This window comes from Pagrus pagrus, assembly GCF_965226575.1.
Source record: "Pagrus pagrus genome assembly, chromosome: 7".
Classification (NCBI taxonomy): Eukaryota; Metazoa; Chordata; class Actinopteri; order Spariformes; family Sparidae; genus Pagrus; species Pagrus pagrus.
Genome location: NC_140191.1, coordinates 22,596,679 through 22,622,684, shown reverse-complemented (window position 1 = coordinate 22,622,684; position 26,006 = coordinate 22,596,679). Strand labels below are relative to the sequence as shown.

The window sequence follows — 26,006 nt, the reverse complement described above, 5'->3', positions numbered from 1 at the left end:
CAGTCTCAGCGGGACAATAAGCCATTTTCACCTGAAGCTAACGTCTGCAGCCATAAATAACAACTGTTACAGCCAGTAGGTGATTTGATCACAGATATATCGGTATCGGTGTATATATTGTCCGATATGCACTGATATGAAAACCTAACACTTAAAAACTATGATGCAGAAAAACATGCTTGGGCTAATTTAAAATTGGTGTAATGACATAGTTTGTCCAGCAGAGTGCGCTTCAACGGGGGTCAACAATCGGGAGTCTGCACAGGGTGTTTTATTTTGAATGACCGGATGCTCTATGCCGTTCCTGTGTCTCTGACGTCCTGCCGGCGCGATCTGCTCTGTGCAGCTTGTTGTTGCTTCTGTCAAAAATAGACCAGGCAGCTGGAACGCAAAGCAGCCGTGCACGGCTTGACTCCACTGTGCGCAATCGATCGCGGCCGCTTGTGATTTGTAACACACTTTCTGGATGGAGAGTGATGGCAGGTTAACAAGGGGGATGATTCTTGGTAATTTTGCTAACAAGGGGGATGGCATCCCCCCTCATCCCCCCTCAAATCGCCTGGTTACAGCAAGCCCAGCTAATCAGCCAAGATCTGAGGAGGCGCTGTCAATTCTGCCATCCAACTCTGAGAGAGGTGTGTGCAGCAGAGTCAATAAATTCCTTATTTTAAAGCTGATGAGTATTTCTCTTAGCTTGTCCCATAGTATTGGTGAAGTTTAAAACTGGTATTATCACTGAGCAATCTCTCTTGTAATTCTTAGCAATGACACATGAAAAGGCATTGCTTACTGTAAGTGGTGTGTTTGGGCTTTGATGCTAACCCAAACTGCAATAAGCACTTTCACAACTATTCAGCTATTAGCTGTTCACCAAACCAGTTCACTGTGCAAAACTGGCCCAACTGCAAAGCATGTGAGGCATTCAGCTGAAAACTGAAGTCTGCTGGCCAAAACTCTATCCGTATATTAAACATCAAATGACTTCACCCCAAATTACTTTATTGAATCCATAATAATTAAGACATTTTCCGTATATCAAGGCTTATTAAATAGGATCCAGTTGGAATATTGAAAATCATTTTGAATTATTTAGTTTAAATAGTGGACTGTAACACTCCTGCCTGCGAGATGTTTAAAATTCATATCACAGTATGAATTCAGTGAGAACATTTTTCTGATATATCACAATATGGCAAAAGGGAAGCACATACACACAGAGACTAATTGGAATAAATCACTTTTATAGTATGTATTAAACATGTAAGACACAAACTTCACTGACAATCTGTTAATTACAGTAATATTGAGTCATTAAAAACAGAAACATGTGAAATAATAACATGGTATAATAATATCATCGTTATGAGTCCAGTGAAAGGTTCTAACAATGACTACAGAGATGCTAATAAGATTTCCAGGCTTCATATCAGTGTATAATTGTGTGTTAAAGGGTTGACAGTTTTTACTTTGGCTCTTATTAGTACAGAAATTATGTGTAATTGTAATAAAAAGGGAAGATGATACATGTGAGTATATGACAGCAAATAGCAGGTGATCAATATCAGGTGGTCCGATTTGCTGTTTAAATACCTGAAGGGGTAGCATGCTCGTAATTTGACCTTATTAAACATTATAATTTGATGTTCAGTAACAATGTGAATGCAGATGCAGAAGCAGAATAAGAGTTTCTTGCACAACTTAACCTACTTCCAAGGTCTATGGAGAAGTCTAAAAAGTCAAAACTCCAGCAACACTTGTAGTATATAGAACAACTTTATTGTTAGACCGATGTGTTTCAGGTTGTGGCTTTCATGTCTAGCTGGCCTTGATTAAAGCCACAAGCTGAAAGGCATTGGTCTAACAATAAAGTTGTTCTTTATACTACAGGTGTTGTTAAAGTTTTGACCTATGCAGATTTTCTGTTCAGGCTGTACTTCAACCTTCAAATGTAGATTCAGACCAACTCTTGCAAAGCTATTTCTAATGACTGTCACTGAACAAATCCTGTGAGTATTTAACAATAAAAGTCAAACATGGTTCTTTTCAATGGAAAACATGAACTGTTGAAAGCAAATAAGTGCTCATTGTCTCCTGTTATGCTTATTTTTCCAGCATCTTAGCACCGCTTTATCCCTGTCAGTGGTGATGGAGAAAAAGCCTGGTGGTAGTGAGGTGGGGGTTGCGTTAGACTTTGTCTTTGTCCATCATTTTGACTGACAGGGTTGTAAAAATTCCATCATAATCCATTATTACCTGTCATTTTAATTAAAATTTTTCTTAAAAGAAAAATTCAGTCAATGTTACAAAATATTCGGTTACGTGACCTCAGGTAGTGTGATGTTCAGTGCTGTGTGAGCGGAATAAATTTTGGTCAGGATTATGCAGCATGATGAAGACTTTGGGTAAAATTGAATTGTAACTACACGAAGTATGCATTTTTTTCAATTCAAAGCAGCCTTCCACCTCCAGTTCACTGAAGTGTTTGTTTACAGAGATGTCGGTTCCAGCATCTGCCATAGAGAGGCTGTAATTTTATGCAGGCAGGAGAAAACACAACAAAACTGATGTCAGGGAGGTGGCTGTGCTGTGTCAGTGTTTTGATGGGAATGTATGATTGTCGTGTGCAGGATGCTTATCTGCTAATGCTTATAGTCAGGCTGTATTTACGTAAATGTTCAAGATCAAGGTTTATGTAATTTACATGTAAACTAGGAAGCCATACACGGAAATTCCTATAACAACTTTACTGAAACACTAGAAATGTAAAATTAAAAAAATATGCAATATGCAAAATATCTCGTCTGGTGTAGTACAGGAGATAAGTTGTACTTGCAATGACACACACTGATGTGTTTTTCAGGGATATAGGATCTTTGAAAAGGTGACTAGAGGAATTGCAGTGTTTTTTAGAGTAATATTTAAATGGCATTACAGTTTATGTGGGCTTATGTAGTAAACAAAATATAGGTGGTGCTCTGATGTGGTATAAGTTGTCAGTTGTACATTTATCATTAAGGCCATAGTTCAAGGTGGTGGTGTTCTGGATTACACAATATTGAGAGGTCTTTCTATTGCTTTGTACTTTTCATTTACATGCATGAGGGGGACAGAACATTAGAAACACCTCTTACTATAATGCAGTCCAGGACAACACCATCACCAATGATAATGCAATGCTAAAACATGACTTAATTAACACCTCAATGACAGTGTCAACGAAACCTGAACATTCTAGAGACTGAGTGTAGGTGTCTAATCAAGTCATTACCTTTAAAGAGCCATTGCTGATTTACTGTGTCAAATATAGTATAGGGTTAACAATTTGCAAAACAAGAAACCACAGATGATATTTTGCTGAGACTTCTTGAATTCACATTGAACTAATCCTGCCATTCAGAGAGGAGGAAAAGCACGTCTAATTCTTGCTACGAGACAAAAGCAAATGGCTCAAATTTTGATGGGTTTTTCCAGATCCGACCCAAACCTCTAAATAGCAACGTTTTTCTTTGTGTTTTAGTCACACTTGTTTTTTCCAAGTGCTGGATTTGCTCACAATGTGGGACTGTGTTGTGTGGTGCCAGAAAACGATAATTCCATGACAGAGTCTTTGCTTTGCCTGTAGGGCCCAAAATGTATGCTAGTCAAATGCCTGCTCTTACACAATTAATTCTCTCCAAAACAAACATCACTGAGAAGAAGAAGACAACAAGCTTCTTTACGTTGTGTTTTTTCTTGCCTTTTGTTTAACTTTGTCAGGAAAGATGCAGCGCAAACTTTCCCACCCTGTCTTCCAACAACTTGTTCTAAGAGATGCTTATTTCCATATGGTAACACCTGAAGTTGTTTCATTTTTCTGTTTTTCCTTGTTTTTTCCTTCCCTTCTCTGAATGTGGTGTTCGCTTAGGTGTTACTCAGGCTGGAATAAATGAGAAGGTGAAAATAATGACAGCCAACCCTTTTTTCGTCTTTTCTTTTCCTCTTCCTCTTCTAGGGTATTTATAAAAAGAAAGCTTGATAGAGATTAAAGAGGCGTTTAATTTATTAATGCTATTAATTAATTAATTAAGGCATACATTCAGAAGGGAACAGGACAAAAGCGACAGTGAATTTTTAACATGAAAAAGAATCGACATCCCCATGATGGACCTGATTAGTGTGTCTCCCCATTGATCTATGTATTCTCTTTGCTCTGTGAAGTTTTTTCCCCATCTGCATGCTGCATTACGTACAATCCCTCGTGCCTGAGAATGGCTGGTTGAAGCACTAATTATTGTGCTGAAGTTATATGCTGTGGACGGTTGAGGAATGGAGGTGAGTTAGGATAATAAAGCCTTTTATTCCAGTGTTGTCCTGCATGAATAATGACCTAATTAAAGTGATCTTTTTGCGCTGTCATTATACAATGACTATGACAAGCACAAATTGAATGCGATCGGGATAAATTCTCATCCTACTTGGATTTAGAGTTGTGCTTTCTTGCTCAAGCATGTAAATAAGTGATCCTTTCATCATCTAAACCCCAAACTCAACGCTGTGACCGTGCAGTTTTGAGACTGTAAATGTCAAACAAATCGGGTCTTTCTAGGTACTTTAAGTGACAGTCAATTTGAACCTTGATTGTTTATGGCTGATTATGGACTTGATGGTGTTTGTTTTCAACTCAAGTAAAAGTTGTTGTGTTACTAGATGCTAAGCACCAGGGGACTAAACACTGTCTAGACAGTATATTTACTTGATTACCATTTATATAATATATCCAGCGTGGCTGAGCACTGTTCACATAAGAAAGTAATCGTTTTGATATAAATGGTCTCTCTGTGGAGTTCACATGCAATACTTGTAAATGTTGATATATGTGTAGGTTTTAATTTTTTTTTTTCTAATGATTACTAACATCATGTCTGACAATGTTTTCCCTTCTGGTTGGCAATTCTTTCCAGTTCAATTTTCCGGCTTAATTTGAACTTTCCTCATCACTCGATTGTAGCTTGAAAGCTTGAAAGCTTGTAATTGCTGGTCAGTGATGGGGTCATTCAAGTAGCAGACACAGAAAACGGAAAGAAAACCACACGTGGATCTCATGCAGTGGTTCTCTGTTTAGTATGTGGTTTTAAATGTGACTTAAGTAACAGAGGCTAAGTAGAGATGACAGTATGAAGATTGACAAAAGCTAAAAAAAAAAAAAACTACAACCAACTAATATACCTTCACTCTTGTTTTTGGTGTTATGACACAGATTCCTGCTTTACTTAAATGTCTTGTATTTGGTGTCTAGTTTCAATTCTGAGATTACTAGAATACTAGAATGGGTTTACATGCTGTAATGTTCATAAAACAGTTCAAAATCAGTTTTCTCATTCTGTCCAGTGCAGCAGCTCTCTATTCTCCCTCTGCCTGAGCGCCTGCCATCCGTATGAGCCATAGCGTCACTGCCCAGTGGGCCAATACGTTACAGCTTTGTATGATGTTAGCAAGCTAACTGCTGGATGCTAATCAAAGTTCCACACAGTTGCCAAGCAAATAAATTCAGTCAGACCATTTAATTTTTTTAAATATACCTATATCATTATCTTCAGGGCATTTCTATCAAGTACATTTACACACAGCAGCAACGCACATGAACATATTGGTGATGACCACAGTGCAAAATGAGCTTCACATGACAACAAAGCTAATGCTAACTGAGTTAGCTCTGCAGTAATGATAGTAATGACACTAAAAGCAGAACACAGTTACAGGCATCAATTCTATCCCTCATTATTTAGTTGGCTACAAGTGAAGCTTAACATTCACACAGTTTCTCTTGATCGTCTCTCAGTATTACAACATTAGTCCAACATCACCTCAGACAGTGAATGGTCACACTGAGCAACATAATAACGCTTGATTTAACAGGCTGACAAAATAGCAAAACAACATTAAACATGAAAACACTTGCAACTTCTAAGTTTGAAGTCAGGTCTCAAACAGCCAATATAGATCTTTTCTTGAGCTTGTACAGTCACTGGCCCTCGTTGATCAGTCCGTAGTAACACATTCTTGACCTTCTGAATTTTTTTCAGTAATTGTGGGGACAGTTCTGTGATATGTCCATAGAAAAATAAAGTTAATCCACTGGGACTTGACATCCTCAGATGAAAGTAGCATACTTGCCAACATTGGGTTGTAAAAATAGGGAGATTTTTTTCATTGGTGTATCGGCCCAAGGAACAAGGTTCCTTCGCCAGGTTTGCGTATAAATTGTCATCATTTCTTGCCTTGTATTTTTAACCTGATGAAGGAACCTTGTTCTGAAAATGTTGTTTATTTGATATTTTGATTCTGTTTATGCATTTAGTACGCAGTATTTATTGCACATCAAATTAAAAATAGATACATTCTTCCCTCCTCAAAATCTCAAAAGTACTGAAAAAGAATGAATGCACAGAAATACAATATTGTACACAATGTGCAAAAGAGTTGCCTTACAAACAACACTAACTGGACACTGAATTGTGTGCATCTGGTGAGTGTGTGAATGTCCAAGCCTTACAAAACGCATGGTGGGTACTACACCGGCTGGCTCTAACCCAGGGTATGGTGTCGGTCCACGCTGTGTTAAATCTGGACGCATATTTCTTTTTTTCTTTTTCAGTTTTTCTTTTCTTTGGAGGAGTGTCAGGTGTCACTCTTTCTCTGACTCTATCCATCTCTGTCCGAACGCTGAACTGAGCGGGAAGACAGTAACCACCAGCGAGTGACTTCTTCTTCTTCTCATTTATTTCTGGCAGTATCAACGCTACTTGGCGTATCACTGCCTCCAGCGCGTGACTGAGTCACGTCACCGGCTTGCCTCATACGCGCAGGCAGGCCAGGGTTGCCAGATACTGCAACAAATATCCCCCACAATCTTACTTGCTTCCTTCACTGTAATCGGGAGATTAACGGGAGAAATTACTGACCGGGGGCATCGCGGGAGATAGGGTTAAAAATCGGGAGTCTCCCGCGTGAATCGGGAGAGTTGGCAACCCTGAAGTAGATGAAGACTTTTGCGTTAATTCTTGCAGCCAACAACAGAGCAGCTCCCGTACTTAGCTTTGTACTGGCCCTGATCTTGTTAAAAACATCCTGTGGTTTCATGCTCACAAATGTTGAAACTGGTCTGGTCTGTGCAGCCAACAACAAAGTTTTTCCTTCAGCATAATGTTAGTGCTAGTGTGCAGTGCTTACGATAAAAACAATAGCTGATCTTTGTACAGGTAGCGAGAGAGTGGTATTATTCAAATGTGACTCTATGTAACAAGGAGGGAAAAATCTGAATGGCTCGCTGAATCCATGTTTTCTGACCTAGGTACCCACAAAAAACTGACTGGCTGGGATGTCTTATTTTTACAGTTTGTGGGTTGGTCGGCACTCCAGAAACCCAAATATATACACAAGCACTGCAAAAGTGAGTTTCTCATAATATGTGCCGTTAAAAAATTATGCCAGGCATCTGTTAAAATCCAAACACATGTATCAAATGTAGAAATTTAGTTTATTTTCTTTGCCTGCAATTAAAGTCCAGCTGAACAAATACAATCAATGGAATTTAAGTCAATTAGTTTAAATCCAAAGTCGAATTGTACTAGTTTCAGCCAGTTGTCCTGTACATACTACTGTTCGCGTAGTGTACAACCCTGCTTTTTATTTCAGTGTAGTGACCATCATAGGTTACATTACATGCATGAATCATGGCATTGGTTTCTAATGTTTTTGAGCAGACATTAGTAAAGTAAGAACAGACAGGTTAACTTAACTTAGCCTGACATTTCCTTTACAGGTTTTACCATTTTTAACCCTCTGAGTCACTTCAGGTAACACAGAGTTTCAGGTCGTAGAATGTAAATCTGTGACTCGTGACCTCTGTGTTTTATTGCCACTCTTTTGTAATGCCCTGTAATAAAAACCCTTGAGGCTGAACAGTACTAGTCGTGGAACAAGTGGTGCCACTAGTCTCAATTGGTTGGGTCTATATTGGCTATCTGAACAAAGAGAACAGTGCAGAAAGTACACGTGTAATTTAGAAACATAATGCCACTGGCTAGTGTCAAATCCGATGCTAATTAAAGAAGTTTGTTGTCATAGTGTACAGAATTGGCAACAAGTCCAAGTAGAATGGTTAGTCCCAGTGAGAGGATTCAGGATATAAATGACACAATAAATACTACAGTGTTGCATGCAGGAATAATAAATAATGTGACTTGTAAGCCATTTTGACATCATATCTGTCCTCAGTCACAAGCAATTAATTTGTCTTGATGGTTGAAGTCTCAAGATGTGTTCACTTTTTGAGTCATTATGACTATTTTGAAAAAAAATATCATTTTCCAAATAAGCAAAAGAAGCATGAGGTTTTTTTTGTGTGAAATCTAAGCAGGATTAACGTCTATGCAGTGCTTCCATATTCATCTGCTCCAGCCTTTGTCACCTGCAACCTAGATGACCTAAATCCAATCCATGCTTAGTCTTTCGCTTCTCCATTTCACCCAAAAATACCAGAACCACAATGCAGAAGGCATAAATGGTGGAGAAGTAGAGGGTTAATTACCTCTTTGTCTGCACACCTATGAACTAATTAGTTTTTAGAGTTGAAATGATAGCTCATATTCATCCTTGTTTTGTTTTTGTGTTGACTCCCTGCCTGTTCTCATCAGGAAAATTACTTGCAGATGCATCATACTGAAGAAAATGACAATGTGATACTGTGAAAATCTAAAAATGAGTAGAACACTAGGCACACACAGAGTAGGATATTAAGTTTCTGACCATTTACCAGGCTTTCTCCATCTTACATTTCCCTTTGTAATCCAAGAAATTACATATTTTTTCTTCTTCACTCTTATTATACCAAGAATTAATCAATTGATAGGATGATTCGACCTTTATTACTGCAGTTATTAAAACAAAATGTCAATGTCTGGACCTGCTGTAATGAGTGGGGACATGTCGGTGCAAAATAAGTCTATTAATCATCCCCTGCTGTTTTTTTTCTTTGTTTTGTGGAGACGGCAAGCAGCGAGGCCATTATTCATTATTTTATTTTTATTCATTGTTATTTTGCTCTGTTTCTAACAATAAACTAAAGGTAAGTGGTTTGCTTGAATTGTTTTTTGGTAAAATCAGTCAGAACACTTATGGTCTCTTCCCACCTCTGTTTTTTTTCTTTCCTCTTCTTTCTCAGGAGACACAACCTCTTTGTGTCATGTTAAGAGGAGTGTAGCAACAAGGAGAGGTGGGCAGAGACAAACAAAGAGATACAAAAAGGCAAAGTGACACAAACAGTGAACCAGCAAGACAGGAAAAGGGAACATAACAGTGAATAACAGCAACCTCATGAAATGAGAAACGGAGAAAGTGAGAGAGAGCTAGTCCCACAGAAAGAGCTAGTGTGACACAGAGGGAAAGACAGATGGTGGTAGAGAGACGGTGAGTCAGACAAATAGAGGCACATCATTCCTGTCTCTCTCCCTCCTCTCTCTCTTTCTATGGAATGCCACTACGGTGACACACTAATCAGATGAATGTCTGACAGCTACCTTCAGGGCTGATGTAGTGTGGTCAGGTGGAAGTAAAGGCTGCCTCTGTCCACACAATCATTGGTGCACTGTTCCCAGGCACACATACTGTAGCCATTCTACTGCCACTGGTGTTGCTTTGATCCATAAGCAGGCGGTGACCGTAGCTGCTCATACACCTGGTGTCTCCAGACCCTCAGTGACATTTATGGTTGACCTGGTAGAGTCCAGCTTCAGATGGGGTTGGCCGATTGGACAAATCTATTGGGGATAGGCTCAACCCATCGCTGGTCAGTTTGTTGGAGCCAATATTTTTATTTATTTTTGACATTTTATTTTGCTAAATTAATGGCATGCCTCCTTGGAAATTTCACTCAATAAATAATTAACCTGTAAGCGCCAAAAATATGAACTGGCAAAATGTGTAGTTAGTGTGATTAGAAAGTAGTCGAGGAGCAGAACTGACCAGTGCAAAGAAATGCAGGCAGACCACCTGGGCAGCGGGGCTCTGTGTGCAAGTTACTGGAGCAAGTTGACGAGCAGTACAGCCCCGCCACTCGTGCTGCAGAGTTGGGAATAAATTGAACCCATACGTGAGTTCAAAAACTGTTTGAAAACTGTGACATGCAGCATTTCCTATCCATATTATTCAGGCACAAATCCGCTTCATCCTTGTGCGCTGTGGAGCACAGGGTAAAGCACTTTTCTGGTGAGAGAAAAAAAATGCTGTAGCCTACAAGGTTAAACACTCAGTGAACCTCTCAGTGTATGAATAACGGTGACTAAACCAAACTGTTCCATAAACCTACTAGTTTATATTTAAGCTGTCTTGGCAAAATAGCTTACAGCTCAAAAAGATCTCAAGGAGATTTGTTTTAATTTATTATAAAGTGTGGCCTTAAACTTTGGGGTGTAATGTTTGAGTGAAATTATCTTTTCACCTTAAAAACTGCGGATAACAGGGTACCTCAAAGGCAAATTTAACAGAATAATTATTTGGTCGACAAAAATCACATAGCAATCATGTAGGCTAAAGTTGCCTATATAAACAGCAACAATAACTATATATAAAGAATAAAACAGTATTGCTAATAAAATGTTGTTCAGCTTAAATATCAATGAACAATTGGAAAAAAAAGTACAAAAATCACACAATCACAAGACAATAATAATGAGGATAATAGCCCTGCTAATGCGATGGTCGTAGGCTTCCGTGAATAGCCATAACAAATGACTGAACAAAGAATGCAGTCATGCAAAATATCAATGAACAATGGAAAGAAAAAGTGCAAAAAACGCTTTGGCTTAGGCCTATAAGGCTACATAAAGAACAATGAACAAATAATATGGCTAATGTAAAAATAAGTGCAAATAAAATGTGAGGACTATCCCTGTCCAAAAAATACACACATTGTGGTAAGGCTTACAGATTCTTTGAAAGGAAAACGTGTATGTTTACCTTATCTGGCTTAAGCAAGGTGGGCAGGTTGGTAACGAAATTACCAGCGGTGCTAAAAACCCTTTCCGACAGTGTGCTCATGCCTGGTATGCACAGATATTTCCGTGCCATGTTCGACATCAGAGGGAAGTGCTTTTTGTGCTCTGTCCACCACGTCAGTGGGTCTTGGTCACCATCAATGATTTCTTCACTGAGATAACTGTCCACCTCTTTCTGCGCCCTCTGCTCAGGTGTTCGGCTAACCAGAGGCTTCACACAGCATTTTTACGAGACCTGAACTCCACCATCTCAACTTGGAGTCCGGTTTTGATGAATCAAGCTCGGAGGGGGTGATACAGTCTCCCTTGTAACGGGGGTCGAGCGCGATAGCTTTGCTCATCAGTTGGATGGCTTTGTCGTCATATTTTCTCCTTTGCTCCTCCTCGATGACCCTTGTCATGTTGGCATCATCTGTTTCCACTTTCAGAGCACTGTCTCTCAGATAATGAAACATTGGAATGAGGGAGGATACAGTCACATAATGTTTCGCTGACAAATGTCCATAAGATCAGCAACTGGCCTCAAACCACCATTCACTTCCTCAAGTTTGGGAGGGAACGCTGGCTCTTATCCGCAGCGAAAACTCTTTTGATCGCCGGAGCTTGTTCGAGGACTTGCTGCAGCATTTTCTGTTTCGTTCCCCAGTGAGTTACAGTCTTTTTAATCAAACACACAACAACCAACCAATAATTATACATACAACCAATAATTAGATAGGCTAATACAGTGGTCATTAATCCTGATGCAGTAACAATAAAGGTGTGGCCGAATACATGTTTTTATGTCTCATGAAATATAAATAGGCTGTGGTGGAATTTAATTTTTTTAATTGAAATCTTTATTTCTAACATGTAAAACATTTTTTTCATAATCAAACGAAACAACAAAAGAGTAGCACATATGAAAACAGGCAATCCTAATGACGTTTGAAAAGTATTGGGAAGAAGTGTAAACTTCTGAATTGAATTGAATTGAATTTGGCCATTGCGGCTCTGCAATAAAAACATTTCCCACCTGTTTCAGCAGCTATCAGAAATAACCTTTGTTTAAATATGACCAATTAGTTGTAGTCATATTTAAGTTATTTCTCTTGCCGTTATCAGGGAATGTTGTGGTAGGTCAAGTTCCTTTTGCGCCTTGCAGAGTTCTTTTGCGCCTCTGCCAACTGTATGCAAATGCTCCATTAATAGCGCAGCACACACCAAAGGCTCGGTCGGGGTTTGCTTTTTCTTTCTTTATGCCGTTATTCACTGCTACATTAAGGTTGTGCCCATAACAGTCTAGCCATGGCCAACCGAGGTTCTTCACAGCATTGACGATGTTGGCCCTGTTGTCTGTGGTGACACAAGACACCTTCTCCTCCATGATCCCCCATTCTTGTGCGCAGTCCCTCAGCTCTTCAGCTTGCACCATGGCTGTGTGGTCATCGGGAACATATGTAGTTTTGAGGCACTTAGCTCGCAGTTTCCAGTCTTCAGTTACATAGTGTGCAGGGACGCTCATGTAGGGGACCATATTGGTAGTTGACCACATGTCCGTAGTCAGCCCAACAAAGTCTGTGGCCTCCAGCTCTTTAGTTACGTCTGCCCTGACTTCGTTTGAGAGGTTTGGAATGGCAGTTTTCGAAAAACATTTTCGTCCGGGAAGCGTCCATTGCGTCTAAGTATTAAGCAACTACTTAAACGAGGCCTTCTCCACAGTGTGAAAAGACATCATGTCCTTTGCAAGATATTTCGACACAGCCAACATGTACTGCAACCATCTCGGACTGTCTTTGTCATGAGTCGGTTTGGCAAAAGCACCAAGGATTGTGGGCTGGTGAAGTTCTGCTTTTCCAGTAGCAGTTGAGGGGGCTGTATCTCTCGAGGAATGGTGTACTTGCGAATGCTCGTGCAAATTGGTTGTATTGGAGTCCTTTGCCGGTACACTACGCATACAGAGACGGCAAATTGCTTCCGCATGGTCCTTTGGCTTGTTGGTTGCCTCCGGTTTAAAACCAAGAAACTCCCAAACTGGTGACTTGGTCTTCTTTTTTGGAACAAGCTCTTCCATAATTGCATTCGCTGAAAATGCATGTAAGGCTGGAGCATAACTGTTCAAATATAGCGGCAATTTCCAATTGATGGGCTGATGGTGGCCGGTTGGGAAATTTTAACACATCGCCTAACCCTAACACAGATACAGCAGAACTGGTCCCTATCTGACTCTCACTTGTAGCTCTTTTCAGTTTCTATTTTGTAAAGCTGCACAAAGTTCATTTTAGTGAAATTTTATTGCGAATAAGCTTTGACCGCATTTACAAAGCAGGCTTTGATCAAATCCGTCAAAGCTTTTTCACACAATTAATTTGGTTCTGACTTTGTATGACCTCTAATGCACCAGCTTCCATCACAGGTAAATTAGGTAGGTAAATAAAAATGTAAATTTTTACAATTATAGTTGCAATGAACAAAGTTATGACAAGTATTACAGTGTCTGTCCTTGTATAAAGTGTTAATTTTTTCTTGTTGCCTGTTCATCTTGACTGTGATGCCATAAACTGCTGTACTTGGGTACATGGTCTCAAGTTAAAATGAAAATGAAAGGAGACCTTTTATGCTTTTCGTTTTTTTCTTATAAAGGGTTTTCTTGTGCATGTAAAAGATCTTGAAAGTTCACAAGGCCAGAGTCCACACCGACAGAAACTCCTCTCTCCCACAGAAAACACTGTGCTGCTGAAGTGCCTGAATTGCCTCGTCAGTAGTCACACCTTTAATTCTGTGGCTTCTTGACATCACACTACATCACCATTTCACACATTTTCATCACTATGCCTAAGGGCTAGTTTTAGAATTGAATTGGCACAGCTGCTCTGTTTTTGGCTCAGGTGTGTGTGAGCTGCGTTTTTTTTTTTAAAGCATTAGACCTATTCTGTAAGTAACCTAAATAAAATTATGAACCTGAAAATGACTATAACATGTCTACTTATAAGTTCCCTAGTGAGTCAGACCTACCTCATAAGGTCAGAGTAGGTCATAATCTGGTATTTAAGATGTTGTCTCTGTAGAATTTCAGATAGAAGTGTGATTTAGGGCACCGAAGTAGCTCAGTTGGTAGAGTGCTTCCCATGTACAGAGGCTTTGTCCTTGCTGCAGTGGCCCAGGGTTAAAGTCCGACCTGTGGCTGCATGTCTTCCCCCTCTCTCTCATCCCATTTCCTGTCATTTTTCAATGCTGTCCTATCAATAAAGCCATGAAAAGGCCAAAGAAATACATAAAAAAAAAAAAAACTAAAAGAGACTTGTGTCTGATAAGCCACAAGCCCCTTGTGTCTGAGGAGACAGCAGGACCCATGGTGTTTATTTGTTAATGACATTTTCCAACCAGTCACCTGATGCCCCCGTTGCCAAAGAAACAGGTGGCAGTGAATGCCAGATGATGGAGATTTCTTTATCTGCTTTTGTCAGAGACATACTTCGGTCATAATCTGTTTCTTCTGTATTAAACGAACCTGAGAATGGCCCTTGAGAAGGGCTGTCATACTTTAAACAAGCCATATGTACAAGATTCAGGTTGTTTCTTAGGCAGTTGCATATTTGTTTATTTTTTTTTTTTAATTCAAAATTAATCGTGCTTCATCCTAACCCATGTAACTTGATGTTTCTGACTCAGTATTTTGATCAACTCTGTCTAGACTGTCACCTCTTAATCCTTGTCACTGACAGACAAGATGTCTTCCCCTCATGTTCACTAACCCCATGACATCCTCATTCCCTTGCTATTTCTTACAATGATGACAACAGGGCAATCTAAAAAAAGGATTTGGTCTGTTGAGATTTGGAACATAGGTCTGAGGTTTAGTTTGGCAGGGCTAAGCTTTTTGTATGGCATTTACAGGAATGTCTTCTCTCAAAATGTCTTTGAGATATTCTCATCGTTGTCTGAGACAAAAGAAAACACCAAGACTTTTGCTTATTCCCCTTAATTCTTCAGATTACCCTGCAATGCGTCCGTTTTCTCTTCCATCTTTGTCTCATTCTATCACATGTTGCCATAGCAGCACATCTTTTCCAACCCATTGTACACTCTGCCTTCACTGTAGTCACTGTTGCAGTACAAAGTAAGGTGTTTGTTCAACTTTTGATTCATGGGCAAAGTCGGCATTCATTTGTCCCACTTCTGCAGTACCCACTGCAGGTCATGGCATGTCTCTGCACTCATCTTGGTGGGTGCCATCGACCTCTGTGCGAGCATGTGCTCTGCCACTGATTGTTCCTTTCTTTTTTGTTCTGCTGAGCCAATAATTAGTCCCCCCATGGATCCCCCTCCCCAGACTTGGGGTAAGGAGGTCTAATTTTATAGACTACCCAGCTGGACATCAAACTGTGAATCATTGAAAACATATAACTCCCACACGGAGATGGCTCTGCGGACCCCTCCAAACCCTGTGCTCCTCTTGGAATGATGCTGAGAGAGAGTTATGTTGCAATAGAAAGCTCAAGGGCTTGTTTGTTACATGCCACAGCAGCTAACAGTGCGACCAGGGAGAAAGGCCAGGGTTACACACTTGTCTTTTTAATGAACAGAAACATGGAACTGAAGTAAGATCAAATGGATGTGTCACACATGTGACATTTTTATGTGAACTCTGACTGTAGCTGTATTTTAAGCACAAGTTTCTATCAATACAAAGGCATAGAGTGTGAGAGAATTTATTATATTATATTATATTATACTTTGATTGTTCACATCTTTAAATATTGGGGATGTCCCTAACAGCTTCCCAAGTTTAAACGGTTTAAATTTAGAGCAGTCAACCAGTGTAAAAGTAAGAAAACCTTCAAAAAACATTTAAAACTGTAGGACAATCTAGGCTATAAGGATTATCAATGTCCAAAAAATATTGCGTTTAAGATCCATTTGAAACTGTTAATTACAATCATCAATAACCAAATAGTATGTTTAATGCTGCTGAAAAATAACAGTTAACCAGCATTGTTAACATTATGAACTGATGCTCATTTTGTTTAAAGCTCAACTTGACTATGAAGACATGACAGTTCAGTGCAAATTATGTTAATATGTCATTTAAATGTGTACATTTATGAATATCTTAAAGGTTTGAATAAATAATCCTGCTGGTGCTGACTAGTAAAGGCAGCAACTTTTAATTGACTGGTAGATTAGTAACTAAAACATCCTTTGTAGGTAAACAATGTTGTGCCTATGTCAGTTCTGATGCAGAGAGTTTCCTTTTCCATTTTAACTACAACAGCTTTGGCAATGACTTCTTTCCCCATATATTTCTCCACTCTCTGCACTAACTGTGTACTGGGTTTGGGGGCTACAAAATTAATGACATTGCCTTTAATATTTAGTTTGGATATTGCCTAACCAAATGTCAATGGCCAGAAACATTAATAAGTAAAACAATAAAAAGTGACAAAAATAGTTTCAAGGTGCTTAACCCTCTCTCTACCCTGTCCTTGCTGTTTTTGTTTAAGCACTCCAACAAAGGCTTGCCTCCAAGAATAATTTAGCCATGATGGCATGCAAGTTCAGTGCAGTGCTCTTATATGTGATTAAGCTTCTAACAAGGTCACATTTTAAATTCTGTTTCCACGTAAATGTATTCAAAATTGCATCTTCTGGCCATTGACTTTTAGCAGTATCTTGGCATGCTGTGCAGCACCTGCAACAACGGGTAATTATTTACTGCAAGGACCAGCACAGTTCACAGTGCTGCTGTAATTGGAAACTCTATTGAAGCTGTAAATACAGCAGCCTCTTCTTTGCTGTCAGAGAGGGGATTTCTGTTTTTCCACATTTGGCCCACTACAGACATTATTCACCTGGCTTATTGTCAAGTAGAGGTTCAGTCACACCAACAGCCCCAAAACTGGCAGTTGAAAATACAGAGAAAACAAGAATGCAATAGAGAAGGAGACATTTTGTTTCATGCACAACTTTGGTTCCCAGTGGACAGCCCGGCTTACAGCAGCGGAAGGTCGATAGAACATCAGCAAATGCCGCTGAGGAATGGTCAGCAACACATCTTGTTTACGACGTGATTTGTTTGGACCTGCACCTAATTTGAAATGCAGTAATGAAGCAGTCTGTTACAATGCAGCTGCCAGCCCTCAAACACTACTCAACAATAGGCTAGGTTCTCACTTGGGTTTTGATTGGTACCCAGTATATTGGTGGACAAATTGCATCACAATTCTCAGAGCAGTTCTGTTTTATTAGACACAAAATGCTACAGTGCACAAACTCACCGACTTGTCTTTGAACATCATTATTTTTAGTGATAGGCACTGTGATGTACTGTTTTTCTGAGCATCATAGTGCACACATCTCTCAACAAGAATGATAAGTTTATATCCAACCACTTCACCTGGTAGCCTGTCTGCATAGAATAATGACAGATGTTTAACTACAAAGGTAGTGTTTTGGTTCTGCCTCACAACTTTTCAACACGGTTGTCTTTTTTGGTATCATTGCAATTTGGGGGGAAAAAAATGAAGAAGTAGAAATGTTACTAGATGTCACTCAATTGTTGCTGGTTGGTTTTTGTTGGACTGCTATCATAGATTGCATCAAAACATTTGTCTTCATTAGGCTTGAACGACAACTCGCAATATGATTTTTTTTATTGTTATTAGCATATAAATGTGATTTGATGTAAATTGAATCACACATTCAGTACTGAGATCTCTTTCTCTTATCTGCAGGTTAACAGGATTTACCATCCCTCCACCTGTTACCAGTTCTGGCTCCATTTTTTCACTGAGGCTTACCAGTGACTTTGCAGTAAGCGCTCATGGATTTAAGGTAGCTTATGAAGGTAAGAAAAGCATCACTTTCTGCTCTTTGTCTTCTACTGTCATTAGAAAAAAGCCATTTGAATGAAAAATGAAAGAAAATTAAGCTGGAGACTATAATCAGGACGTCATTTAGAATGTGCCAAAAAATCCATCAGCCAGGAGAAGCAGACGCCATTTATCCTGTCTGTTCTTATGTGTGATCACACTTACTCACCTGTTTTTCCTGCAGGACTTCCACATTTTTGGACTACTAACATTAGGTACCTCAATTAAGCAAATTAATCTCATATTTTCCAAATCAACTTCCCTACCCCCAAAGTCCTGAACCTTTTCTGCCACTCCAGAGGTGCATCTGAAATTGCATGGCAGATGGCGATGGGAATTAGTTGAACTAATGGATGTACCGAGTTATCTGTGTTGAAGCAGAGCTGAGTGCAGCAGGGAGCTGTCTAAATATGAACTATCCTTCTGTGTCCATCTCGCTCACCCCTACTCTTTTACCTTCTGCTTGTTCATGCCAACTCCATCATTTATCCATTTCTTGTTCTCTTTTTTTCTCCATTCTTGATTATATTATTTTGTATTGTGTTGTATTTTAAGTGTTCCTTTCTTTTTCTCCTCATTGCATCATCTTTACCTTTTTCCTATCCATCTCTTCTTCTTCTCTTTTCCTTTTCCCCTCCTGCAAATGTATGTCTCTGCCTTCTATACCCAATTTTCTTCAGTTATTTTTTCACTTTCTACTCTATTCCTTGACCTTCTCCTGCACGAACAGGCTGACCCAGTCCTCTGGCCTCACGCCTCCTCCCTTCCACCATGTCCTTTTCCATCCCCCTTTACCCCCTCCTCATCTGCCCACCTGCCCCAGACCTGGCCAGTCCCGGACCTCTCCCCTCTCCATCTGCCCATTTGTGCTCCCTCTCTCAGTCTCCTTTTCTGTTTCTCCCTCTCCTGTCTCCTTCCATCTCTCTCTCTGTCTCCGGTGGGTGGTTGAATTAGATCTTGTTCTTCTGCCTCCACCTTTTGCTTGTGTAATCTTGAGCAGAATTTCATGCTCATTTGGATGTAAATCACATTTTGTTACATGTGAGGCACAGATACTCACTGCCCCATGCTGAAGACTAATATGGACAGTGGAGAACATTTTCCAATAAGGAGAATAGGAGATATTATTATCATCTAGTTGTGTTACCACTTTAAAAGTGGGGGAGTCGTATGGATTAAGTATTACAGCTAAAGCTTTGATATGGTAAAATATAGGCTATAACATGTACAGCTACATTTCTTATGAACATCATTCATTCTTTAATAGCCTGGTGTTACAAGACAGTACACAGCACACAGCATAAATATTTAAAAATGTAAGTAGTATGGTATTACTTACCTCTACAGGCGTCTCCCCTGAAATCCCTTGTGCTATGCAGTTTTTCAACAGTGTATTTCCAACATATTGTTAGACATTGTATGCAACAATTGCAGAAAATGTGGAACTTACACCCTATTTTCGATGCAAAATGATGGCACCACAGTCGATTATGATGATGCAATTACACACAAAATATGTATAAGAAAGTTAATTGGTAATATTGTCTGTTGTGTAGTGGAAGCTTCAAATGATGACCAAAAAAAATGGGTTGTCATTATCATCACGATCACCATTATCTGAATCAAAAGCCCGATGGCCTGATTATCACTATACTTTTCCATTACCTTGTCGGAGACCTTCATGACTGATCAGGGTTTCCACCAATACATTTTTGCTGGTCTACATGTCCTGGAAGATTTCAGTTTCTCAGACGAATGAGAGACATTCCAGTCAAATACAATCAGTATCTATTGAGCTTATAAACAATTCACCACTGATGTAGTGCTTCACCATCACAAAGAGTTGGTATTGGACAATCTTGGAATAAGATTCAACTAGCAACTGTTTTTCTAAGGAATCGCTTACTCCACCCTTAATAGCCTACAATTTAAATTGTGCTGAGAGGGAAGTATTTTCATTGGACACATGACCAGGGAGATTTAAATATGTCGGACCTCAACAGATTTTCTTGGTTCAAAACTGTTAATTACTGAATAATGGAACTCTTTGACTGACAGGTATAGAACACAAATATTCAATCTACTCATCCATAATGTATTCATTTGCAAAGAAACTCCATGGTAACTCCCTGTCACTGCTGTACACCTTTCTTTCTTGTTATGTTGATGTGGTTAGCGACATCTTACACATGAATATGTATGTGCTCCTCGCTCTTCTGACTGAAAAAGTGTGATGCTTGTAGACTCTCAGAGATGATTGAATCATGACTGCAATTAAATGGATTTGAATCTGCATGCATATGAAGGACACAGTGAAGGACAGGGCCAGATGGAATCTAATTTCTCAACGGACTGTCAATCTTTTGTCAAGTATGTTTGAATGAAAACCAGCTCCAACTTTCTCAGAATTTTTTTCTTCATTAGTGCCTACTTTTCTATACTGTCACCTCTCTGTCAGTGTGAACCTGCGACCTTAACACTTAAGCGTGGCCTCAGAGGGTCAAGCTGAATTTATTAAGGAAAAGAGATATGGGGCTTTTCTTCAACACAGCCAAACAATGGCCATTAGCGCTTGTAACTTTTGAAGGGACAGAGATAGGCTGTAGCCATGCAGCATACATGTACTATTGCTAGTAATTCTATCTGCTTGCCCTTTGTTGAAGGTTCTGTATTTGCAAGAAAACATTTCGGCGCCTATCTAAAACCTGCCTCGATGCCATTTCAACCTGCCTTTTTTCCCCCCCTTTTTTTTCTTTTAGTCTTTGAAAGACAGCTGACCCATAAAACATAATTTCATCTTTTCTCTCCAAATCATTTCATTTGTTCCTCTGTGGCCATACAGATTGTCTACTGAATTGGAAAAGTATGCATGTGTGTGTATATGTGTGTGTGTGTGTATGTGCGTGCATTCCTGTATGAGCATGTGTTGTTTACCGGCCTCTTTGCCCTGTGATCCAACATGGGTTCAGTCAATACTCTTTTCCCCGCCTGCACAAAAATCCAGCTCAGCAGCCACTCAAGCAGCCAGCGAGGAAGCCAGACAGGCAGTCTTCAGGCGTCTCCTGTGGGGAAAGTGTGCTGCTTGTGTGCTCACAAACACTGCCACTCCGTCAAACTTCCATCTTCTTCAAAGGGCTACAGAGTCATTAGATATACAGGCGAAATAAATAGCTCAGCCCCGGAGAAATCTTGCACCCAACTACCTCATTTACCAGTTCACATAACTCACTCGTTATCACTGTGATGAGGTATAATGCAAACATGTCTCACTCCCACTGTCTGTGTACGTAAAAAATTGTAGTGGAGTGTTTTTTTATGATGAGAAATCCCATTGCTTTTCACATTAATTGTGCGATGTTAGTATACCAGGCCATCATATTCGTGGTTGCAACAGAGTGCTGTTTTCTTCTCTTTTTAGTTTACAGATTTCTCTGGGCTAAAAACACTCTGTAGGATCATATTAATGTTTTCATTTTGATTCTCTGTCATCACAACTAATTATTGCTGTGTAATTATGATGTTAAGCACCATATGCGCTGTTTTAAACAGGCTTGGGTGGTGCTTTGTGAGATCTGCATTGTACTAGCATTGTTTGCATTAATTTTCACACCTTGAAGTAAAATTTGTACAGGTTTTCTTGCGGGCTTTGCAGCAGCCCCTTGTGTTGAGGAGCATCTGTTTTCCCAAGGTTCAGTTATATCAACAATTTATTTAGAGTTCTCCAGACAACAACACTTGTTTGCTCAGGGCTTACTCTGTATCTAAAACACTTGATTTCTTAAGGGGGTTCTTCAAACCCTCATAAAAGTAGAGAATCTGATTCAATGTTGCAGTGCAAGCTATTATTCAAAGTACATTTTTCGTTTCACATTTAGATATGCAGCTATACTGTGGCTGCAGCTGAGGCAGTTTTATCTTGTCTACAAGAGAGGCCTTATCCAAACCAACTGCATGAAATATCTGCAACTCGTCCTTTGAAATCTTTCAAGAACCATGTCTGTCTGAGACATTAGTTATGACTTTCCATACACCATAGGCCAGTGAGTCAACGTCGGTATAATTACAGCTGGGATGCATCTTTTACTTTTTAATAGAAAAAATGTAATATTCTGCTAGAACGTAGTGATTCTAGCAATGAATATCTGAAAGTCACCATAAGTACTTTTGACTGTAATATAGCCACTGAATCTATAAATCAGATAAGGTATACCATCAGCATTAAAGAAAATCTGTACAACCTTCCTTTAAAGTAGTGTTGTATTGGGTAGGATTTTTTTGTTTCTTAAGCTTGATCCTCAAAAGCATAATACCTCTGCATCAAAAAATCCATGAAAATTATTAAAGACACTCCATTTTGTGGAGAATGTAGTGCCATTCTGTTAAATAATTTATATGCCATCACATTTTTATTTGGCTGAGTGCAATCTGTCCGATGTCCCAGCAACATCTGGCAGCTGAAATGAGAGCTCTGTTCAGAGTTCACAGGCTACAGGCTGCTTTTGGGTATTATTTGTAACACTCAGCAGTCCACAAACTTCTGAGTTTTTGATTTAACTCATAGTCACATCTGGTTAGACAGGACACTTTTGAGCAGCAGCATATCTCCAGTTTTAAGAAATGCAAAGAATAAATTGTGAGCACAAAGAGAGAGTTCAAAAACATGTATATTGACATATTATTGCAAAAATTCACTGACGAGGAGGTGGTACAAATAGTTCACATCAAAGCCACCTAATAGGTACACACAATGTTATTTCCCCCTCAGCTAATTTTGAATTTTTTTTAACAGTTACACAGTGAAGAGTCTTTCCAGACATCTATGTTATATTTGTGCTGTGGCAGTGCAGGAAAAAAGCAGTAATCTTGGTACTGTAAATAATTTCTCATTCGTGTACACTGTATGCACTGCCAGGCTTTCAGCTGAAGGGTTTCATGTTCAACAAAATATATATATTTTCCCTCTGTGTTTCCCTGTGGTATTGAAACCGTGGCAAACATGTTTGTGACTTAACAGACCACCTCTGCTCATATTGCAAAAGTCCTCTCTTCATCCTCTCCTTTATAAAATGTTATGAGAAAAATGTATATTCAACCTCTTCAAAGCTTGCAAATTATGTATTCATAGTATTTTTCAAAGGCTTAAACATGCTATTGTACAGTATAATTCAGATGCAGGGCATGAGAGTTCACAGTATGTTTTTAGTCTGAATATGATACTGTGGCCTTTGCAGTCACCACCTCTACCTCTACCCAAATTAAGTATGGATACCTGACCCAAACCCATTGGGACATGCTAGCCGGGCTGGGTTCGAACAAAAATCCAGAAATGATGTGGTTGGGTTCAGTCATGTCATAGATGTAAGTCCATGTCTGTAGCACAATGCAATTTCACCGTAATCTACACCTTTCATGTCTTTAACCAGGGCAAACAGGCAAGCTGTTGCAATGGTAACTGCTTGACCTTAGAATTGAAATGTATTACTAAACTGACAATTTCACTGCTTTTACTTTTCTCTGCCCGCATTCACTGTCACTCTCTTCCGCTCGCCTGCTTGCTCTCTCCACAATACACTCACAACGCACATACCTTTTATTTTTGCCGTTTCATCAATACTAGAAATGCAACTGTAGAAAGTAACTCTATCACTATACTCATTCATATTTTAAGTTGCTACAGATTATATCAAGCTATGAAAAAGATGGACAGGTTGGCATGGAAGAACAGAGAGTCATTGCAATGGTGATGATAGACCGTTTAGTCATATTAATGTAAACTGGTAGTAGCAGTTTGGCACATTTCAACTCGTCTTGGGAAACCTTAGCTTTTAGCTTTAGGTAGGCCAACGTTAGAATTGGTAAATAGTCGCGCTGGATACGTCTCTAATCAAAAGAGACGACACACCAATTACATCAAAACTGAGAGTGGTAGATTTACATTCAACCCACATACCATGGCAAGCTCATGCCCAACATGTACAGAACAGTATGTGATGCATACACATTTACCTAACCTTATTTTCCCTCCAACATCATTGGCACGGTTCTTTGCCAATAAGTCATCCAAGAAATGTTTGGCAACATAGTTCAGCAGCAAGGCTCCTGCTGATCAAGTTTTTCTTAATTGGCTGATGAGTGTTAAATAGCTGAAGCACACTGTGTCTTAGGTATTCTCCAGTGACATTACCATTCTTGAATGGTAAATGCCCAGTTTAACGCTACTGGTGTGATGGAAGGTGTTGTGGGTTGTTGTTCTGGAAAATATCTGGTTGCACACAGCACAAGTCCCTGGCCACATGATTTTCTGTCTTGTGTAGATTTTTGAGCTGTGTGCAGAATTTTAATATAACATTCTCTGTATCACACAACAAAGGGTAGTTGTGGTGAGTTTTAGATACTTTGATTTGTTTAGTCACACTTTGTTGAATTCCTAAAATTTTATATTTCAAACTAATGCATTTAAATTTCACAGGCTCTCCATAATTCCCATGACATGTTTGCTGTTTGTTGCCAGGGAGCATGATGTGCTATGTAGGGATGCATACATTCATGCAGCCTTCAGTACATAGCTGTATTTGATAATGGTGAAGCAGGGCTATGAAACTGATTGTTGGACATTGAAGCATTTTTCATTTTTATGTCAACACTGAATATGCTATTATGGTTTTTTTTTTGGCTTTACCCTCAGGCTCATATGAACCAACATTTTTTGGATGTTGCACCATAGAATTTGCACACACCACCATGGGTTATTTATGAGATATGTACCTTGTCAGTCTATCTCAGGCACTTGACATAAAACAGTTTGCCTTGATTAAACTCCACCAAACTTTGTCTAAACAAAAGTTTACATATTTGCTAACGCATAATAGTTGCATATGAATGTAATTTTTAGGAGCCTGGATTGTTCCTCCTCAGCTGTGACCTCTGCTCTGGTCAGATGTCAGTCCTGCATGGAATCTCAATTCTGCTTCTCACTCCTCACCCCTGCATCAGTCATGCCAGTCAGACATCATTAGTGTTGCACTTACTATGGCTCGATTTTCCATCTTCTCTCAGTTTGCACTTCTCTTCCAAAAGAATAATCTAAATCGACTGTCAGTCATGAATATCCATTTGTATTTTCAGCAAACTTTATGACTTGGAAGGAGGAAGGAAGGAGGTGTTGCAGAAATAAAAAAAATGCATGGATCATACATAAATAGATAATCAACCCATTATGCATATTTTATTCTTCTTCAGACAGATTCATTTGCAGGGGATTTTGTCTAAAAATAGCTGGTATTACAATGTTAGAATGAGAGCCTCAGCTGCTTATGTTTCAGTTCTCACTCTCTCAGTCAAAACCTAAAATCATCAACATAAAATAGTACTGTGTCTGTAGGATTGATTTATTTTCATTTAATATAGCTTTTATGGTTAAAAATCCTTTATCAGTAGCTAAGCTTTGGAATGTAATGTCGCTGTAGTTAGTTTAGGTCTGTTTAGGGTGTCAATATTTCACTTGTATTAGTCGACACTTTCTGTAGTTGATTAAAAATGAAATCACACATGCTCTGAGGTCCTCCTGATTTATTCACATTGCAGTCTGTTGGTATTTAATTTTGCTCATAAACATAAACAGCCGGCAGTTGATGCTGAGGATTTATATTGCTTTCATTAGGGATCATATGTATGAGGGATGTGTATGCGAGCATCTGCAGTGTAAAGTGGATTCATAATTGGATTTCTAAAATGATTCCTGGAAATTAACATTAGAAAATGCAACATCACAGATGTGTCTATCAATGAAATCAACTTGAGGATAAAGGTCTGAAATATCCTCCTCCTTATCTCTTTCTGTCTGTATCTATCCATAGACACATCCATCCATAACACACAGTTTGTGTAAGTGTAAAAATGGTTTGGTTTCCTGGCTTGCCAGTTGGAATAATTAGCCACAAACAGATGGCACATTATCAAAAATAATCATTTAACTTGACTGCATGATCAGTCACAAGCTGGAGGATTGAAGGAAGTTTTATATTCCCATCAACAGCTCTACTCCTGAGCTGATCACACTAATGGATTGTATTGATCGTGCCCCACAATTTCAGTTATGTAGTGTCGTATCATAAAGCTCAGC

General features: G+C 39.2%; 1 protein-coding gene across 4 annotated transcripts in view; it reads left to right on the top strand.

Annotated features, from left to right (window-relative positions):
- The window catches only part of LOC311259924 (CUB and sushi domain-containing protein 3-like), a 220,555-nt gene that overhangs the window by 21,434 nt on the left and 173,115 nt on the right, over positions 1–26,006 (top strand). For all 4 annotated transcript variants that reach the window (XM_084357339.1, XM_084357337.1, XM_084357338.1 and 1 more), the window contains exon 3: positions 17,747–17,859. In XM_084357339.1, coding sequence (XP_084213465.1) covers positions 17,747–17,859 — 113 coding nt within the window. The remainder of the gene's footprint in view (positions 1–17,746; positions 17,860–26,006) is intronic.